General features: G+C 41.1%; 1 protein-coding gene across 3 annotated transcripts; it reads right to left on the reverse strand.

Moving 5' to 3' along the window:
- Window positions 1-123: 123 nt before the first annotated feature.
- On the reverse strand, window positions 124-19,152 carry RB195_006197 (uncharacterized protein; the record flags this gene model as incomplete). 3 transcript variants are annotated; one of them, XM_064179135.1, is made up of 46 exons in its annotated part: window positions 124-249; window positions 319-442; window positions 1,213-1,349; window positions 1,406-1,495; window positions 1,612-1,752; window positions 1,960-2,058; window positions 2,435-2,538; window positions 2,641-2,752; window positions 2,959-3,072; window positions 3,169-3,324; window positions 3,814-3,915; window positions 4,466-4,534; window positions 5,648-5,734; window positions 5,792-5,904; window positions 5,965-6,055; window positions 7,875-7,959; window positions 8,012-8,175; window positions 8,239-8,322; window positions 8,962-9,087; window positions 9,152-9,325; window positions 9,390-9,483; window positions 9,538-9,671; window positions 9,770-9,868; window positions 9,924-10,025; window positions 10,172-10,258; window positions 11,000-11,122; window positions 11,186-11,320; window positions 11,378-11,545; window positions 11,642-11,753; window positions 12,242-12,322; window positions 12,859-13,043; window positions 13,369-13,497; window positions 13,554-13,736; window positions 13,823-13,930; window positions 14,015-14,134; window positions 14,214-14,331; window positions 14,394-14,494; window positions 14,620-14,731; window positions 14,787-14,893; window positions 14,963-15,097; window positions 15,153-15,312; window positions 15,444-15,595; window positions 15,681-15,828; window positions 15,914-16,011; window positions 16,217-16,340; window positions 19,046-19,152. In XM_064179135.1, 46 exons carry the CDS (start codon window positions 19,150-19,152, stop codon window positions 124-126), a joined length of 5,520 nt encoding a protein of 1,839 aa, XP_064036118.1. The 3 variants fall into 3 exon arrangements, with proteins under 3 accessions (XP_064036118.1, XP_064036119.1, XP_064036120.1); XM_064179136.1 differs by having other exon boundaries at window positions 3,808-3,915; XM_064179134.1 differs by lacking the exon at window positions 19,046-19,152 and having other exon boundaries at window positions 16,217-16,369.
- Window positions 19,153-19,238: the final 86 nt, after the last annotated feature.

The following is a 19,238-nucleotide window of genomic DNA, read 5'->3' on the forward strand; positions in this document are numbered from 1 at the left end:
CACCAAAAGGCACAACAGCCTCTGCATAGTCTAGTGGAAATGTGATAGTAGAGGATAAAAGATCATCGAACGAAATATGTAAAGGACAGTACGAAGAGATGCAATAACGCACGCATCCCGTGCTCACAAAACACCAGCAAATTCCCTCTCTACTGACATATTACATGTGCTCTCAAGCAGCTCATCACGAAGTCGCCATAAAGCGCGTACCACATCATCTTCGCGTGCGACGGGGCGGCCTCGGGACTCCTGAACATGAAGGTACATCTTAAGATACATAACAGATACACTCGAGAAGAATGAAGGAAAAATATGTACCCTTATCCAGTGAGTTGGAGGCGGTCGAGCGGCATTTGGTTGCGCATTACGCGGATTTGTGGTCAATGATGCGTCCCACTTTGAAACGCTGCGCTGGCGATTCGACGACAGCGACTCGATGTACCTGAAAGTGATGTAAATTCCCAAGTTGAAATCAGGAGAAATGCAGGTTCAACTTGAAGTAGCGGAAAACTACTTGCTGAGACCCGTTTCATTGCGATGCCGAATAAAAATCGACAGCTAATCTTAGTGGGTGCTAAGATTAGCTGTGGTGGGGCTAATCATACCCAATTCTATATGTAGTACGAAGCGCAAATGAAACCTCCACAGAACATTCCTTCACGTCAGGACACTATTTTTTGGACTACTTCCAACGTTACATCTCAAGCACAACATTTCAGAAATCATAATGAATAGTTTATAGTTATAGTTTTAGTTTATAAATTAGCTAACTATTTTAAGCATTTCAGAATAGCAGCTAGTAGGGGGAGAAAACCTAGCAATATTCTATGCACTAAGTTTATTTTCATGGTACAAGAACTACCAGCAAAAACACCACAATTAAAGACGTCAAAAAGATGAATGGAGTGCTCTTTTTATATCCCTGCTCTCCGAAACAGTATCGAAAACATGCTCCCTCAACAGCATGTTTTCGCTACACTCCTTTTAAAAATGTTTCCTATCAAAGATTATATATTATCGCAGAACAGTTAGTTTTCGAAAGAAAATTACGACATTTCCACATTTCAATCAATCTGTTAAAAAGGCAAATTCACTGGACAACATAAAAACTAATATTCTCACTTTTTTCACCGTGTTGTCTATCTACCTTTCAATAGTTTCACTAAGAAATAAAAACGCTAACGTGATCTCACAATTAAAGGCATCACCTACCTAAGGTATGTTTCCGAGTGTAACACACGTCGGGCATGTACTGAAGACGGCGGTGCCACGAATACCGGCTCCGCACCCTGAGCTTTGACGACCGTACGTGCAGCGTCAGTGATGGGTGCTTGCACTGACGATGACGGCTGAAAATACATTTAGTAGGCATTCTTCATGGAATTCACTAAATTCCTCCACATACCATAGGTCCTTGTGAACAAGAAGGCGTGGCTTGATGGGTGACCTGTGGGGTCATTTGAGCACTAAGAGGTGGTTGGTGTTGTATTGGTGACTGAAATATGTTCGCTCAAAAAAAGAAGCAATTCAAGGAAAAAAAAACAACGAAAAAACAGGAAAATCGCCTCATCAACCGAATAGTTAAACTGTAACAACATGTAAGCAGCTCACAGGGTAGTGATGTTCGCCGTTAAGGTGGGGAGGCACAGTACTCACATGCCCATTGACATGAGGAGTTTGCAGACCAGGAGCGCCTTGAGGAGTTTGTCCTCCAATACCCCTTCCATAAGGGATGTGCACGAGGCTGCTGGTCTGGAATGTTGCCAATTTCAGAACGAAAAGTTCTTTTAGAATGCCCAAATCAACGGTTAATAAGAGGAAAAGAATACGATCAAGAGCTGCAGTTGTTGAGAGGAGTTTGAAAACATTCGTGAATATGCTAGTTTCTACACGGGAAAAATATAACTGTTTTTTTGGGACTGTAATGTTTCGAATGGGACAAAGTGAAAAACAACTCGCCGATTCCCCGCCAGCAGTCGGTTGAGTTGAAAGCTTGAAGAAATTCCTTCCAATCTGATTTGGATAAACATTCTTCATCGACGAAGCAAGATGCTTCTCCTGAAATCGATTATGAATATTAAAACGATGATTCGACGGAAGTAATCTTTCACAAAGCTTCTATTCAAAGTTGTGAACCAAGAATTCGTTCTGATCGCACTTCCCGGAAACCCGAATGTTTCAGTCCTAACTACTCCAGTTTATTTCATGGAGAAAAGATCATTTCGCCTACTTTAATTCGCGTGTGATTACACTCAGGTCTGTCAAAAAAAAAAAAAAAAAAAAAACTGTGAGCGCTTCAATGCGCACATTACAGGGACTTTGTCGTAAAAAGAAAACATTTGCTCACTTTTAGGCAGCTTCGTTTATCTGTACATGCGTATAATGATTGAATCAGCGGCTCAAAAGTATTAAATAGTGAGTAAACGTATATCACCTTCATATGTCGATGAAGACGAGGTAGTGATGGGAAAGGCTTGCCATCTTTTCTGTTACGAACACAGGTAACCCACATGCAAACATACTGCTGTTCGCTGTCCACTAAAAGGTTACCATTATAATTTTCAAGCAAAATCGACAAAGAGCTTAGCTATGGACAAAAAATCCAATTTCAAATTAAGAACACATACTACAAAAACTCACTGATGATTTGGCTGGTATGATGTTGAACTATGTGTTCATAGAGCCCATTTTCGCTATCAAACTGCGAATCGCAATTTATCCATTTGCACTGGTATATCCGGATCTGACCAGGCTGCAAAATGCAAAGTTTACAGGACACGACTTCGATTGATTTCTACTTACATTTTTCTCGAATTTATATGGTCTACAACAATACTCACTCATCTCGTACGCTCTGCAAGTGTTACTGAGAGAATACTGAGAATAAACAACCGTTTTAAAGGCAAACATCTACAAAGTACTACAGAATCACGTTGCGTCTTGTGTTATCGAACTTACTTGAAGCGATTTCTCGCTCGCAGCTCGTGCAGCTTCCTGCTTCGCTCGTTCACTAGCGATGTACTCCGCCCTGACTTCGTACTGTCTCTTTTGGTCGTCAGATAACTTCTTCCACTGCAACGCACGAGATTAGATTAACGTTCGCCTCATCGCTTTAGAACTGGCCAATTTAATTCACGAAAGTTTGAAGTCTGTGCATTAAAAAAATACCTCGATTCCTACTATCTTTGACACTTCTCCAAAACCAGAATCTGGGTTCTCATGCATAATTCGTTTCCTTATTTCAGCAGAGAAGAGAATATAGCCAGATTTGCTCTTTGCAGTAAGTTTCGGTTGTGCAGCAAGCCAATTCGACATCATCCCTGACTGAAATTGTGAAATGTTACAATGTTCAACCAAGATTTACGCTCAACAGATCGTCTTCTGAAAGGAATACGGGATAGAACACCACAGCAACTGACTTTAGACCTCAGGCCTTCTTCGAAACAAGCTTACTTAACGGTTTGATTTCAACTGACAAAACGGGTCGTCTTCAACATGTTTTGAGTATCACTTAACGACATCGAAATTATGGAGATCATGTTTAAAAAAGAACGTTATGCATTAGTTCATTGATTTTAAGAATTTCCTTGGTCGATAAATGCAATACTACACAAAACGATCTATATGATTCATACAGAGCCTATTTTCAAGTGAGAGGTCGGTCGAATGTTCTATGGTGACGGCTTGTGAAGAAGCGGAACTTCATTTGAACTAGTACATAAAGAGTGAAGTTCGTCGCTGGGATATTCGTAAAAAGTGGAAGCTGGGGAGTCTCTCTCTCCCTTTAGTCCACATATGGTAGTTTACCTTTACCTTGCTGGCCGTTGACTCAGTTCCATCAGTATCGTTTTCGTCTAGTTCCATGTCCAATTCTGAGGGGCCACTTGAACCGTTACGGGCCAGCGGTGACATTTCCTTAAAAAGTGCAAATTCAATAACACTTTACTGCTGTTCTCCTGCAGCGTGATTCAGCTGAACGCGATAGTGCAAAGATCAAATTCCAAGTAGAAAAAATGGGAGACCCCCATCAGATAAAGATTGATTTATGCTATCCGGGTAAGCACATCATATTGTGTGTAAAACAGTCCAATTTAGCCTAATCTCATCTAGAATCTCTATCGGAATGATTAAGTATGTCTTAAAATCCTGCAAAAGATGTTGTAGATTTCGAATGAATAAGCACACACCTGCATGTTCATGTAGTTGTCAAGAGATAAAAACGAGAATAAAGGAGCTCAACCGAAGGTTACGTGTAACACCTCTTTCACATAGAAATTGTTGCTCAAGAGGGAATGTACGCTCATGTACATGCAATAAGGGCGCTTAGAAAGAAAAGACAAAAACAAACAGTCTGATTTGCAGCCCCGATTGCACCACAGAGCAGATTTATCAAAAATCGCGTTGCATTGAATCAACGTTCTCTTAACTATTGATAGAACCCCTAACAGCCTAAGGCGCCACTCACCTTCTCCATGGCTATTGGTGTTTTGAAGATGAAGAGCTCAGCATCCGGCAGATGTGCGCCCTTGTACTGCTGAAACACGTGTCTTAATTAATAACTCATGCACATGGTGTAATACAGTGCCGCTGAATAAGGTCAACGCATGACAGCAGTGAAGGGCAGGGCAGCAAGTTCATAAGCATGAGAAAGAGAATGTGACCGATTGGGACATCAGGACGGTGGAAAAAAGCGCGGCAGCTAGTCACCCCGGAACAGGGTGCAGTGAGGTCGACGAAGATGACGTCCTCGGTGGGAAGCTGATAGGGGATCCTCAAGTGCACGGCTGTGCTGTCGGGCGGGCGCCGCCACAGCCGCAGTGGTACCCGCGTCCAGCAGCATCGGCGGTGAGCGAGAATCGCAGGCGCGATGCGAAGCGACAAAATCGCAGCAACATGGAGTCGCACTCGAGCTCGACGTCGCCACCGCGACCGCCCGCTAGACCAGCACAGACAACGCGCGCTACAACTGCTGCTCGGCCTCGATTCTGCATCTCTCTTTACGACTCACGCTGTCTCGGCATCGCCCCGTCTGCCTTATTCTCACACCATCTGCTGATGCCTCAACGATCCATTGCGGCTCTCCACCGACTCACACTCTCTTAGCACTCTATCACTTCCTCGATTCTCTTCTGCATCGTGCTATCTGGCACTCATCGCGAATCGATGGCCTATCGTGCAAACAGCCGGCCTCCCATTATTTGTGCCCCAACTGGGATGATCCTGCGTCTCTTCGATACATACACTCGTTACACATCCATAAACGAAAAGTTGCGAGCAGTTATAAACTCTTTAAGAGATACTTCTTTTTCCACAAATGCAGACAACTTTCTGCTCGGGCTCGCATACATATTGATTAATCCCCCTTGCTACTAAGCAGTATTTGAACCATTACCATAAAAAAGTGAACCAATAACTGTCTTAGTGTTTCTACTTCTGGCATCTGCGCCCACCGCTCCCGCGGCACGAAGAGAAGTTCTACACCCCGCGGACGAAGGGCTCCGCCCACCATCCCTTTCGCACGCCCTTTCCCACGCTCTATCATGTCTTTCCCACGCTACCTCATAACTACAATACTACCGCCGCATCTCAATGTTGTCATTCAGCTTCAAATCATAGGAGGATTTTATTTCAATATTGTAGCTATCACCTTAAATTTCCGGAGAGGCTTCGCAGAATCGATGTGCATAGGAGCGCCGCCGTTCAAAGGATCATAGTTTTCGTCGTCAGCAGAAGTCTGAAACACGTAACTATGTGGCTGTTAAGTTCTTTTTCTGAAAAGCTAGCTAGCTACTTTTTCTGTTGCCTTAATGAAAAGCGATGATGGTTCTCCTTTCGCAAAAGAATGCCCCGGTATGCGAGAATCGCATACAAAAACGTCACACTCCGGAATCTCCGTTGGCCGTTCTGAAAATAAGTGTATTATGTGGGGCGAGAATGAAGAGAGAACGACAACATCACGCAAACCTTTTACGAATTCCTTGGGTGTAAGCACTGCACAATGGCTTTGAATGTCCTCGATCCGACGAGTTTGATCAGGTTGATCAACCGCAAACACCTGATGTCAGAGTAAATTCAAAACCCACCACTGTTACTATCTCCAAGTTTAGCTGCTCAACAGTATTACATTTCATCAATCATAGAAAGAACAAAGACACGATTCGAATTCATTGAAACCAGTACCTGCTATTAAAAAGGTTATCTGCGCTCAAACAAAAACCTCAATTGAATAGGAATATTTGCGTAATAGGACAACTATAAAACACCGGTATTTAACTTCGGTGCACCATCTACATATACACAACTGCCTGACGATTGTCAAAGCTCTATCTTCAATGTCATTTTGTAAGTTTTGGGCACGAAAATTTTCTTGTGTGAATTATGCTTTCCGTTCCAGAAATCGAATATTGAAATAAAGAGTAACAGGAAATCTGCGACACACCACTGTTGTGTCACAAAAACAGAGGACCATAGAAAAGAGCGCCTTAGAGCAAAATCAAATCCCAGCAGAAAATAATCTCATTAGATGTGATCGAGATGACACCGAGATGTTACGAATGTGATACCCGGAAGACTAGAAACGACCTTCGCAAACCCTATAACTTTCTCCTAACATCGCAACGATTTCAAGATTTCGAAGTAATCTTTACCTTAAAAAAACAGTTATCACAACCACATACACAAAATTCACCAGATAAAAATTCAAGAGGTTCTTTCAATATTTTGACGTCAACTCGCTTTGTTTTCTCATCACAGATGAATCGAACGTGAGTTAACTCTACACGAAACCAACACTCTACAGAAGAATTAAAAAGAGAAATATATTAGCTGATCAGCTTCTGGACTACCTTTTTTTCTTCTCAACACTCTCAGCAACCCAGGTATGATTTCGTGTCACAAGTAGCTGTAATAATTCACCATGTGCGGCTTTTTTTCTTTCATGAGCAAACTCAGGCTGGCTGTCTTCACCTAGAGTTGAGACTTAGTATCCTTTGCAAATATCCGCTGTCATACAAATAGATATCAGATATCACAAATGACGTCGTATCTTCTTCTATCAACTCTCGTTCTTTCTGTTTGATCTACAATGTGCAAAATTTCCCTTCGCAAAACAATAAATTGTACGGGTACGAACTTGTTGTGCTGCCATACTTCTTTACTCGACGAGGTAAAGTATTCATGTTTTCTCTCCACCTAGAGAAGGTTCTCATCCGAAGCAAAGATACAAAATCTTACCAGGCTTTTTGAAATTTTTACCTCTGGTTCAGAATTGAAAATAACCAAATAAATTATTCTTATTTCCTCGCCCCTCTGTCTTCCTTCGCAATCTTCCCATTTTATGTTTTAAAAATAATTCCGATGAGCGTTATCATTTTGGCCTCATCTTTCGGAGTGAAAACAACGACTGCTGTGCACTGGATTTACGAACAACAGTGCGCGCAGCATCACATTTTTTTAGAGGCAGAACAGGAAACGTTAGATATCTCCTGCGGAATTCATCCAAAATGCAACATGTACCTTTCTGGTTTCGTTAATAATAAGTACTTAAGAGGACGAAATGATTTTCAAATATTTTGGAACCTTCGAGCAGCAATCTAGATATGTTTGTTAGAAAAATACTCCAGAAAAAAAAAACCTTAATACAATCCACTAAAAAGACAAATAGAAACGAAGCAAAACAAAAAAAAAACAAAAATGCAAAATATACAAAGGAAGCCTCACAGAAATACTCAGTAAAAGTATATATTACTTCGATTCTATATCAAAGAATTTTTTCTTTATTATTTTTGAAGTTACATCTCTCCAAACTTTTCATAGTTTCTGACAATAAATTGTTGTTGCCTCCAAAACACTTTGTGAAAACAATATATGTTTACCTCTCTAACGTAAAACATTCTGCCTGTGTCATGTTGTATGTCACAAGGTCGCGCAAGATAGCCTCCACTGAACCATTCACTTCCACTGAAAAATGATTATTTTAGTGCGCATCCTCCATTAATAATAACACACTGACTCCTTCTCTCTCCAAAGTTTATCAATCCGCATCACATCACAAGTTGGTCTCTGAGGATTGAAAACAAGGACAAACTGGCCAACGTCGTGGTACTTGCCGCTGTGAGTTCGCATTGCTTGGAGATACATGCGGCCATCTGCATCCGCTTCCGTTCTAGCAGGGAGCTGGAAGAAAAAAATTATCAGGTAAAGCAGAACTTCGAAAAACACAGAAGATTCAAGTCATACCTCGGGCCGTTCGATGTCCAGCACCACAGAATCTCGTAATCGATCATCCTCCTCCGAGCTCGAAGATGAGTGTGCTTGAGATTTCTAGAAACAGGGTCTACGAAGAAAAACGAGCTGTACAGTGAACAGAAAAGAGCAAAGCCACGCTTCAATTTTAGAGATAACACAAAGTGATTTCCTCGTAAACGTGATTTGAACTCATTCAAACCACACCGTAAACCTGTAAGAAGTACTAGCCGAAGTGGCGAATTTTAAAGCGAACGGATACCGATCGTTTCATCAAACATTGCATATGCACGCAGATGAAAAGTAGCAACTAGCAAAACTACTGCGCAAACTAAAAGCAAATCACCGTGAAAGCAGTTTTCGTGGAATAAAGCTACGAAAATTTGCGGCATCACAAATCCTTTGACAGTTTGAGAATATCAGTCTTTAGGAAATCCAGATGACACAACGTTTTAAAGTGACATCAATGGGCATATCTAATTTAAAAAAAAGTTTGCTTTTGATGTCTTGATGCAGCAATTTGTCAACAACTCTGGATTCTATATTTCACAGTAATTTACAATATCTGAGAAAACAAGAAGCTGGAGAGAAAATGATGGAGACACCCCTCCACATAATCATTTTAAAAAGCGTGGATCAATTATATCCGATCATAGAAATTACGGTAACTCTCGACAAGGGTTCAAAAGAGAAGTGGTACTTTAAAACTCATCAAACCTCGTCGTCATCTCGATCAACGACTCCATCTGCGTTCACGAACTCGCTCGTGACACGAACTGGAGAAAGAGGACGTGATCTGGGAGTGAGCTTTAATTTCTCCTCTTCATCGGGGAAAGGCCAAGCCTGGAAAGAAAGAACTTTGGATTTAGTCCTTCAACAAATTTGGGGGCAAAATCGGATATCAAACCTTGATTTTGGCGAAATAACGCGGCTTTCCCAAGTATCGGCATTCGCAAACGTAAAGATCATTAGAATTCACTCCTTCGACTACATTATGCAAAGCAGTCTTTACCGAAACAACCATACATAGACCACTGAGTCTCTCAGCAAGTACAGTATCGATGAATGGAGTAATAAAAACCTAGAAACATAGGAAATGCTTAGTGGAGATCCCACAGTCCTCGTATTCAAACGCAAAGACATACTTCATTCTCGATAAATTTGCGATTGGCCAGATGTAATGTCTCATGTGGTCGGTACACCCATTTTCCTCTCACCATCATTTCTCCCGTATCCGTCCTTAACTTATTAGACGTGTTCTGCACAGATGGTATAAAAACAGATTTTCCTCACTTGAAAATCCTTTCCACGCGAATGATGTGAGGTGGTGCACGGTGGTTGTCATCGGTACGGGAAATATAAGCATATGACGGTATAGTGTACTCAATACCATCGAAATTCAGGGAATCCAAGTCAACCTCTCCTTCCTCAATCAAAGAAAAATGAACGGCGATAAATAAATTTCTCAAAGACTCTACAAAACTGGAAAGGATAACCAGGGATTAGCAAAGATTGAGAGATTAACCTGCTTTTCAATCTCTTGATCATTACTCTCTCGCCGCTGAACTTCAGCTTCCTGATTCATCTTAGATTTTCGAAGTTTTTCAACTGCTTCTTTTATGTCCTGGAAAGAAATATCAAGAATAGTTCATAGATACAAAAGAGTGAACTCCGCGAACATTTTCGATGGTAATGAAAGCAGTCGAAATAAGCACTCCTTTGCACTGTGCATCTCGTTCTTGGATGAACGCTAACTGAAGTTCAGTGGCATCTTCGAAGAGCTGGAAAGAACAACTAACATTGCTTTGATATAGAAGTTCAAAGATAATCCCAAAGAAAAAATGCGGACAGTGTTGATTTATCTCTAAGTCTAAATTCAACAACTCAAAACAATAAAATTGAGATTCTAAAATTGGGAAAAAAGTACCTTAGAATCACTTCTGCTGAGCTCTCTGGCGCGATCAAAAAGATCAAAGAAATCTTTCTGGAATCGATCCAAGCGGCGATATCGCCCCTAAACGTTCATTTATAACGTAAGTATACATTAAAAAAATCAAACACAATCCTAATAACTCAAAGCTTTGTATTGCTTGGTACCAGCAATAGGTCACAGCTTCAAGTTCGAAACATGAATTAAAAAAAGATAAAAGTCAATAAAGTCACTGGCGTATCAATCCATTTGAGATGCGCCAACGCGTTTTACTGCAATTCATAATCGTTGGTGTTTTGGAACGCGTGTTGGCCAATAAAATGACTTGCAGGGGCCAGCCGATGATCAAGTCAATGTTTTTATCCTCACAGACAAGTCTGGTACCAATTTATCGACCCCAGCGGGATGAAAGGCTTGGTTTGCACTAGGGCGGCTTCGAACCCTCGACCGTGTGGCTACAACGGACCTCTAACCGAGTGTGCCACACCCACCCCGACATGAATTAAACATCGCCAGAAAGCATTTGGAGGATGAGCATAACTAACAGATATTCTTTTATGCAGTTTTATGGTGATACTTCAAAACAAAAAACTGCAAAGAAGAATGCACACTACACTATCTCGAGAAAAAGGAATGGATGGACTGTGATTACGTTAAAAGGGTTAATTCCGTTGAAAAAAAAAACGTTCTTTAAAAAAATGACCATCTTTAATTCTTTTCTCCTTTGTTGGACGAAAAGGCATTCAGAAGATGGAAAAATGATAACTGATCGGAAGATATGAATTAAGGCAGAACCGAAATAAAAACTCTGCAACTTCACATTACCTTGTCGATGTTACGCTTGATTTGGTCCAACGAGAACGGCCATTCGTCGCGTGGCAAACCACGAGCTTTGAGCAAATCAGGCAGTTCTGCGAATGAATCACATCGACAACGCCCATCAGAATCCTACATAAAGCACGTATACAAGATAGGGGACAAAGCCAGGAGATTGAAAACAAAAAATCACACCTTTTTGCTGAACACCGAGACAAAAATATTTGTAAACATGGCTCGAATCTCCATTTGAACTCTTGGTGTACAGTCTTCCGCGGCACCTAACTCTCGCTTTTTCTCAAGTACCAGCCGTTGAAGTGCGACAGCATCCTATGGAATGTGATCAAAAAATGAATTCTTCTAAAATTAAATACGCTCCACAATTACCTTGTAAATGGCGCTTTCAGGTTCATTATATTTACAAGCATTTTCAAGCATCAACGACATATCAGCAATAATGTCCACCCATCTTGCATAACCGTGAGCTTGCAAGCGTTGGTGAATCCGTTGCAGATCCATTGGCTTCTTTATTACTTCATAATAATCGGGGTATTCCTGCAGATCGCAATCTCTGGCTTTTCAAGAAATTTGAAAGGTAAGAAAGCATAAGCAGACGAAGGTAGTGTTGAAAAAGAAGCGATATAAACGAACCTCCTTTGTTGGCAGTTTGATGAAGGCACCAGCAAGTTTCCTACCGTCAGTATCTGCAGCATCACGAACCATGCTATATAATCTCCACATTTGTTGTTCATGTGGAGGAAGCCTATAGGAGAAATGTTTGTAAAACAATGACAGAAAAGCATGAATGAAGTGCGACATTTTAAAACTAAATTCCATCACACGAATCAAAACCGTAAAAGTTAGAAAATGATCGTGTCCCTAAAAGGGTTGAGGAAAATATAACCTATCTGTAGCAAATGCGCTATTTAGGAAGAAAATTGGCTGATTGGAAAAAAGAACAAAAACGAAAAAAAGAGAAGAAAAAGAAGCAAATTTGTCGAAATTGGGACCATTCCATGTGAAGCAACAAAAATGCATAAAGTGGAAATATATAGGGCTAGCAACACTCACTCACAATAATGTTAACGACTTGCTATTCATAATAAAAGAAGAATGCTTTTAAAAACACTTTTCTTCTTTGGAAACCACGAAATAAAAAAAATATCTCAAGGTTTTCTTATCATAACGATATTCAACACGATCCGCTAGAACTAGAACACTCCGTACGATAAAAAAAAGCATGCTATGCACCTTGCAATCATGTCCTCAAACTTTTTGTCTATCTTAGGAGTCTTGTTCTTTGGTAGATGAGGTGGCGTCGGTACCGCATTTCTGAACAAAGCGAAAATCAAAATGAAAACACGTTGAAACTCAAAGAAGATATGCACAAAACAGAACCAAGTATTCAAAAAGAAGTCAAGATGTAAAGAAGCGTTGCTGAGATGAACACGGACAGAGGTGCCGGAAGTGAATTAAACTTGACGCGAGAAAATACGAAGTCAGGGGTGCAGCATGCAACAGAACCGACAAAACAAAAGGGTTAACAATACTTCGCTTCACCTAACAGAGGAATTCGAGGAATCATCGTCCGAGAAACCACCAGCACCGTTAACCAGGCCGTTCGTAGATCTCGCCCCTCTTATGGGTTTAGGCAGTTTCGTCTTGAGCCAACTAGAGGTACACACAGGTTATGCAAAGGAATCACACAGCAGACCTTCCACACAATTAATACATAACGTTTATCTATGTAATACGTAAGTACGAGGGCAAGAGTTAATGCGGTTGCAAAAGGTGTTTGATGAACATGGCATACTAGAAAGAAGAAAAGTGCAAGGCTAAGCAAAAGTGGTGCCGCATGCAAAACTTACCCGAATTTCTGCTTCAACTGCAGAGGACTCTCGTATGGAGCATCCTTATCGCCTGCATGTGATTTCGTAACCATATCAAGCAACATGGACGCATCCCGAGCGATCTGCGAGTTTGCCTCGTTGTAAAGCCGAGCGTTGTTGAATAGTACAGCAAAGTCTTGCATCAACTGCACCGAAGATTCGTACTAAAAGTCAAGCTAAGTATCCATGCATTAAACAAACACTTTTCTTACAGCGATACTTTTATATTTCATAGTCATTCCCGAGTATCTGAAACAAATACTCAGAGAAAATTCTTCCCGAAATAGAACAAAATGATGAAAAACAGAGGCATCCAGATAAGCATGGATAAAAAGAATAGTCTGCATATTTTGCTCAAGCTGAATGTTATCAATATTATTTATGGTTCATGCAAGCAATAAGTGCTGAAAAACACAGCTTTTCCAAATGACATACTTAGTTTTAAGTTTCTGAAAAAGTAAATTAAAAAGCAATGAGGAATAATCCTACCTTATTGTTCTCAATTTTCTCCCTAATAATCTTAAGGTCAATAGGATGTGCAATAACTTGGTAATAATCGGGATATTCCCGAGCTGATGGTAACTCCATAAAAGCACCAGCTGGCCAATACATGCCTTCCTAAAGTCGGGGAGATTATTCACATGTAGAGGAATTTAACCAGTAACCAGAAAAACCTTATGATTGTAAATGAGATCCCAAAACAACATAAGCTTTTGACGAAACCGCAGCATCAGCTCATCCATGCTCTTACGACCAGGCCGTCCAGGCAGAGCAACATGCTCAGCCGTCATTCCTGTAGATATGGGTCGCATCTTCTTCGGCGACCGGTACTTCTTCTTCTCAGGAGGAGGAGTATCCTAATGGAAGTTTAAATAACACGAGAAAAAAGGAATATATGAAGTGGGTATATGAGCAAGATCCGAAACTTCTGATACATCCCTACCTTTTCATCAGAATCAGTGTCTACATCAATCTTTGGAGTCTTTGGTGTTTTCAAAGCTTTAACTGCAAGCGGCGGTGTTGAATGAAGTTTTGATTTCTTATCATACAGCTAAAAAAATACATCAACAAATCTGTTCTGCCTCAATTGTTCGAAAAAGGCAATGGCGAACGGGAAGAACCAAACAATTCCTACCGAAAGATCTAGACTAGGTTGCAATTCCCGAGCCCTGCGAATCGTCAAGTTCTGCAGCTTTTGTGCAGCTATGAAGATATCTGATGATTCCATGTTGTATTCGCAAGCATTCTCAAACACCTTAAGAAAAGTACAGATGAGATATCACCATTGACAGTAGAAAAAAGCGCTAATTAAAGAGAACCAAAAAACAGCGTACCTGAATAAAATCCTTGAAAAGATCTTCAAAAGCTTGATAACCATTTCTTTTCAACTTCTTATTAATCATGAATAGCGACATGGGACGAGATATTTCATCATAATAGTCAGGATAATAACTGAATTGTGATATTTTGACGTCGAACAAATTGAAAATAATTGACTTATTTCTGAAACGAACCTCCGACTGGGAAGTTCAAGAAAGGGATCAGACAGATTTGTCTCGCGGTCCTTTTCATTTGGTGCGTTACGAATCGTCCAATAGAGCTGCCACAAAGGATCCTGAATTCACGAACAAAACTGTAGAAAACACAAGAGCAGAAGCTAAACACAAGAAAATAAATAAGAAAAAGTAGTTGAAGTGAAAGTGGTAGAAAAAAAAGTAGTAGTAAAAAGAAAAATCTGACGTCGCTGTCCTCTGTATCCTCATCCTCTTCAGAGTCCTCAGAAAGCTCTGCGTTGGCTGGAAGAGCCGCCTGCTGCAGCAGTTGATCAACAGCACGATGAATCTTCTCCCTTCTGTAACTACATCCTGTTAAAGGAGGTTTTGTGTACAGAACGAACACGCACAAACCGTTTCGGGTGAACTCCTTTCTCGAGAACTTGTTCGCGCTTCTCCTTGAAATAGCTCATAAGGGCGACAGCGTCTTTGTAAATTTCACTACCTTTGCCACTGAACTGCTGGAAACAGATAGGAAGTAAAGGTCTCCACGCAAATAGAACATACAAAGCCAGATCTATCGAAAGCACCTGCGCATTACGGCACAGTAATCGGACGTCAGCTTCCACTTGAGTCATACGCTTGTATGCTCCTCCTCTTGCCTTTTCCGCAATCGTTTTCAGGTCCATTGGATGCCGGATCTTGTCGTAGTAAACGGGAAACTCCTTAGGTAAGGGTAAACTTATACTTTGAAAATGTCGGCGACCAGAAATTATTTACCTCTTTACTCTGCAGCACCCGAAAAGGCGGACAAATGAGACGACCAGTAGAGTCTGTCAGTTCCAAAAGACCACAAAGGATGTCCTCGACCATGTCCGTGTCTACTTCGTCTGCATATCCACTAGATGATCCCCGAGAGCTCGGAGCAGGTGAGATCGACCTTTAATTAGTTTGTGTAGTCAAAGTAGGTAGTAAAAATCGAATGTAAAGACCATCAAGCAATAACTCATTTCAAAAAAAAGTAAAATTTATAAGTAACCATGAAGAATGACGCTTGTATGAAGAACTCACCGCACAGAACTAGATGGCGTAGCGCTTCCCGAACTAGACGGATTATCATCAAGTTTAGGTTTGTCGAGAGGTTCTCCTTTATCGACTTTTTCTTTGGTAATCTTATACAGTTCATAAAGTTCAGTAGCTGCTTTATGCTCTTCCGATTCCTCCTAAAGTTGCGACTTCAGACCGATTACAGAGCAAGGGACTACAGCAATAAGATTTGAGCATTACAGTGAGTGGAAATCAAAAGACCTTGTAATATGTCCTCGTATTCTCCATGAGGAGCTCGACATCCCCACAAAACTCCTCAAATGAATGGTATTCCTCCGTCTTTAACTTTTGCTGGATTCTTGTCAAATCAATCGGAGATTTTACTTGCTTGTAGTAGTCGGGCTCTGCTCTGAAATAAGCGTGTATGATGGTAAAGAACGAAAATTCTTAAGGTGTTGAAAGATGTAGAAACAAGACCATTAAAATCTCCACACCTTCTTGAAGGAGTTCGTACGAACTTCTCTGATAGCTGCCGGTTTTCGCTGTCCGTGTGCTGCCTAAGTACGTCAAAAACACCTTGCGCTTTACGATTCTGAAACAAAACGAAATGAGTTGTCGGCATCTACAATCATCGACAAAATTACACGTAAGAAAAACATTTACAACAACAAGGCTATATTTCAATAATTGAGAAAATAGAAATATTCCCTTTAAAAATGGGAAAATTGCAGCAACATTTTCTCAAGAGGTTAGAAAGAACACTGTGATGAATACTACAACAGTGACGGATTTCTTACCTCCTGGGATATTCGTTCGCGTTCTTTGGCAGTAATTCTTCCTTTTCTTTTCTTTGGAGTTGGAGTACCTTCAGGAGGAGAGTTCTCCGCGGTGTCCTCTAAGCGCTTTCGTTTCGCGCTCATGCTAGAGAACGTCCTGTTTTCAGTCAACATTAGTTAACTGAACGAAACACAACATATTTAATTAACACGCAATAAACAAACATTACAATATCATAAGACTCATGAGACTTTGTGGATTATCTCTGTGCGAAATTTTCGAGATGGATTCATTTCCAAAACAATTATGCATCACAAGGACCATATTAAACTTTATTTCGAACAGATTAATTTGTAATAACTTCTCCTAGCACCTACTAATAAATAGAACCATGTAATATTTCAGAGAAAAACGTGCAACATACCGATGGCAAATGAGCTTCACTACCAAGATTATAAAAGATCTGAGGGAATAGGAGAGAGATTGCATTAGTTTTCGAATCGCATTTATTATAGAGAGAATGCAAGAAAATGGGGGATGCTTTCTCAAACAAGACGCTCAGAACATGCCAACCAATTCTTTTCCATGATAATCCATAAGATCAACCAATACTAGTACCTTCGCATCCTACCCATTTGCTGACCTTTATCTGCTTGAAATAACAACAACTATTGAACTATAAAAAAGTTGCTTCTGGCGCGAAATTGGGGTGGCAAATTAGCGGCGCGAAAGCGTAGTTTTTCAAACGACTTTAGAACACTGAGCTCCACAGGTCTGGCTCATCTGTTGCGGAAATCATGCGTTTGCAAAACTGCAAACGGGAATAAGCCAGCGGCAGCAAACAGCACACAAGACAGCGAGCTCGACGTAGCAAAACGACTAATCAATCGCCAGAATCGACACGAAAACGAACGAATCCACACATGGAGCATTGGGTTTGAAGTCGGTTTTTCTGCACTCTCTATTAGAATAAAGTATACACATTTCAAATACAACGACGGCAAAACGCACGCCATCGTGCCGGGCGAGTCTGAATAAGCGGGTGGAGAGAGAGCGTACGATTTGCGGAGGGCACAACACATGCAACCGAACTCGCGCCAACGTTGACCCAGCCGCGCTTACCAGTCAATAAATCGATTCCCGGCCGGATACAGGCAAGTGAGAGGTGAGATTTCATTCTGTTTGCAACCTCTCCATCTTATCTACTCAGTAAAGTCACAGAAACTAGGAACGGTTAGTACGAACTAGGTCTACCACACACTTCCATTTAGTTCGAGCTGTTTCATCGTTTCATTGGTTCTTGTCTCTTGTGTCTTTGTGTAGTATCGCTTTTGTATGTACAACACCTCATCTCACTATACAGTAAGGCTGAAGCCAGGATGCCGAGCGGCCACATAACGCTGACCTCGTCAACATCTGCTCTCGCGAAGTGGCGCATTTGCGGTGCTGGCGCGCGAGCTGTCCGTTCCATTTGAAATTATGTGCGGTCGAGGCCCGACCGTGAGGGATGTCACTTGCACAGCGCCCGAGGGGTGCACTGATCTGCAGGGTCTTCTAGATGGCTTGTGGCTTTAATGAATGTTCATATGTAAGCATTATTCTGAGTAGGACTGTACAGTAGTGTTAGTACAGTTTCTGTGTGTTTCGCCTGTGTTGCAACGCAACATTGTCCGCTCCTCTTTGATAGTATACATTTTGGAAAGGACCGAAAACAGGACGTTTCTGGAACACCGAGGTCTACGTTGGGCATGGAGTTCTATGGTGTTAGTCCCGGAAGGATATTCCATACTGCAAGTGGGATTAGTTATGATCTAATCTTACTGAAGAAATTGTGCGAATATGTAGCAATGTTGACACTAGTGCCTACATAAATGTATATTTGAAATCTCTAAGATTTCCAGAGCTTGGCTTGAGCGGAACATTTGATGATGATTAGAAGGATTCCCAGGTAGAAGAAGTTCGGTGCAGGATTTCACCAGAGAAATATTTGTTTTCGACAAATTCCCTATTTGGAAGGTCCCAAGGTACAAGGTTACTGTTGTGAGAAATACGTAGGTTTCTAGAGATCAAATGCCTAAGATTCCTCCCTCATAATTCACTCCAGTTTTCGCGCAACTCTACTTTTATTGAGGTGTCCAAAATTTGTTTATACTTGTAGGGTCCTATGTGCGCGCAGCTGCGACGTACCTTTGATTGGGGTAAGATTAAAGTACAGTAGGAGTATGTGTCAAACAGACGCTGCGACAGGCAGGTTTCGTCCAACGACAAAATACGACTCGGCTACTATAAATTCCTGTTCGATCAGAGTTGTCCTCCATTTTATTTGAGGTTGGGTAAAACACGTTATGTTGGTGCCTGTCACCATACATCACACAAAGATACTAAAGCAGCTAAAAAAATGAGAGCTTCAGCCTTAGCGTTAGTCTGTAGAGAAAAAAAGCCCTTTTTTAGGCCACGAATGGTAACTTTGACAGTGGTAACCAAAGAACCACAAGTCTCAACATCGTATGTTGAACTAATAGAAGACCATAGAATTTTGTGAGAACATCGCGTTCCTTCTCCATAGCAACGGCAGTGCTGCATAGTTTTGTCTTATGATCCATTAGCAACTCCCGGTTTACTAACCACACCTATCTCACGACACAAATAAAACGTCGGGTAGCGAACACTTGAAATGACAATGTTCTCTTTACAAAAAAACAGCTGAGCCTTTGCGAGGCGCTATTAAGCGATTCGTTGCCATCAATAAAATTAAATCACAGACTGAAGACTGAAGAAGCAGGTTTCAATCTTGATTAAATGGCTCCCTATGGATAACTGCTCACTACATAAAAGTCTGATAATCTTACCTGAAATATAGTAGCGTCATAACGACATAAAGCACGGTGCAGTTGCGTAAGCTGCTGCGCTTGATGTGGTGCACTGGAGAAAGCAGTTGAAGTTGAGGTGAGACCATCGCGAATTGCAGTGAATAATGGTGCTAACAAGGGTTTTCCCTCGATCATAACTATATATATATATATATATATATATATATATATA

Source organism: Necator americanus, chromosome I (genome assembly GCF_031761385.1).
Source record: "Necator americanus strain Aroian chromosome I, whole genome shotgun sequence".
Lineage (NCBI taxonomy): Eukaryota > Metazoa > Nematoda > Chromadorea > Rhabditida > Ancylostomatidae > Necator > Necator americanus.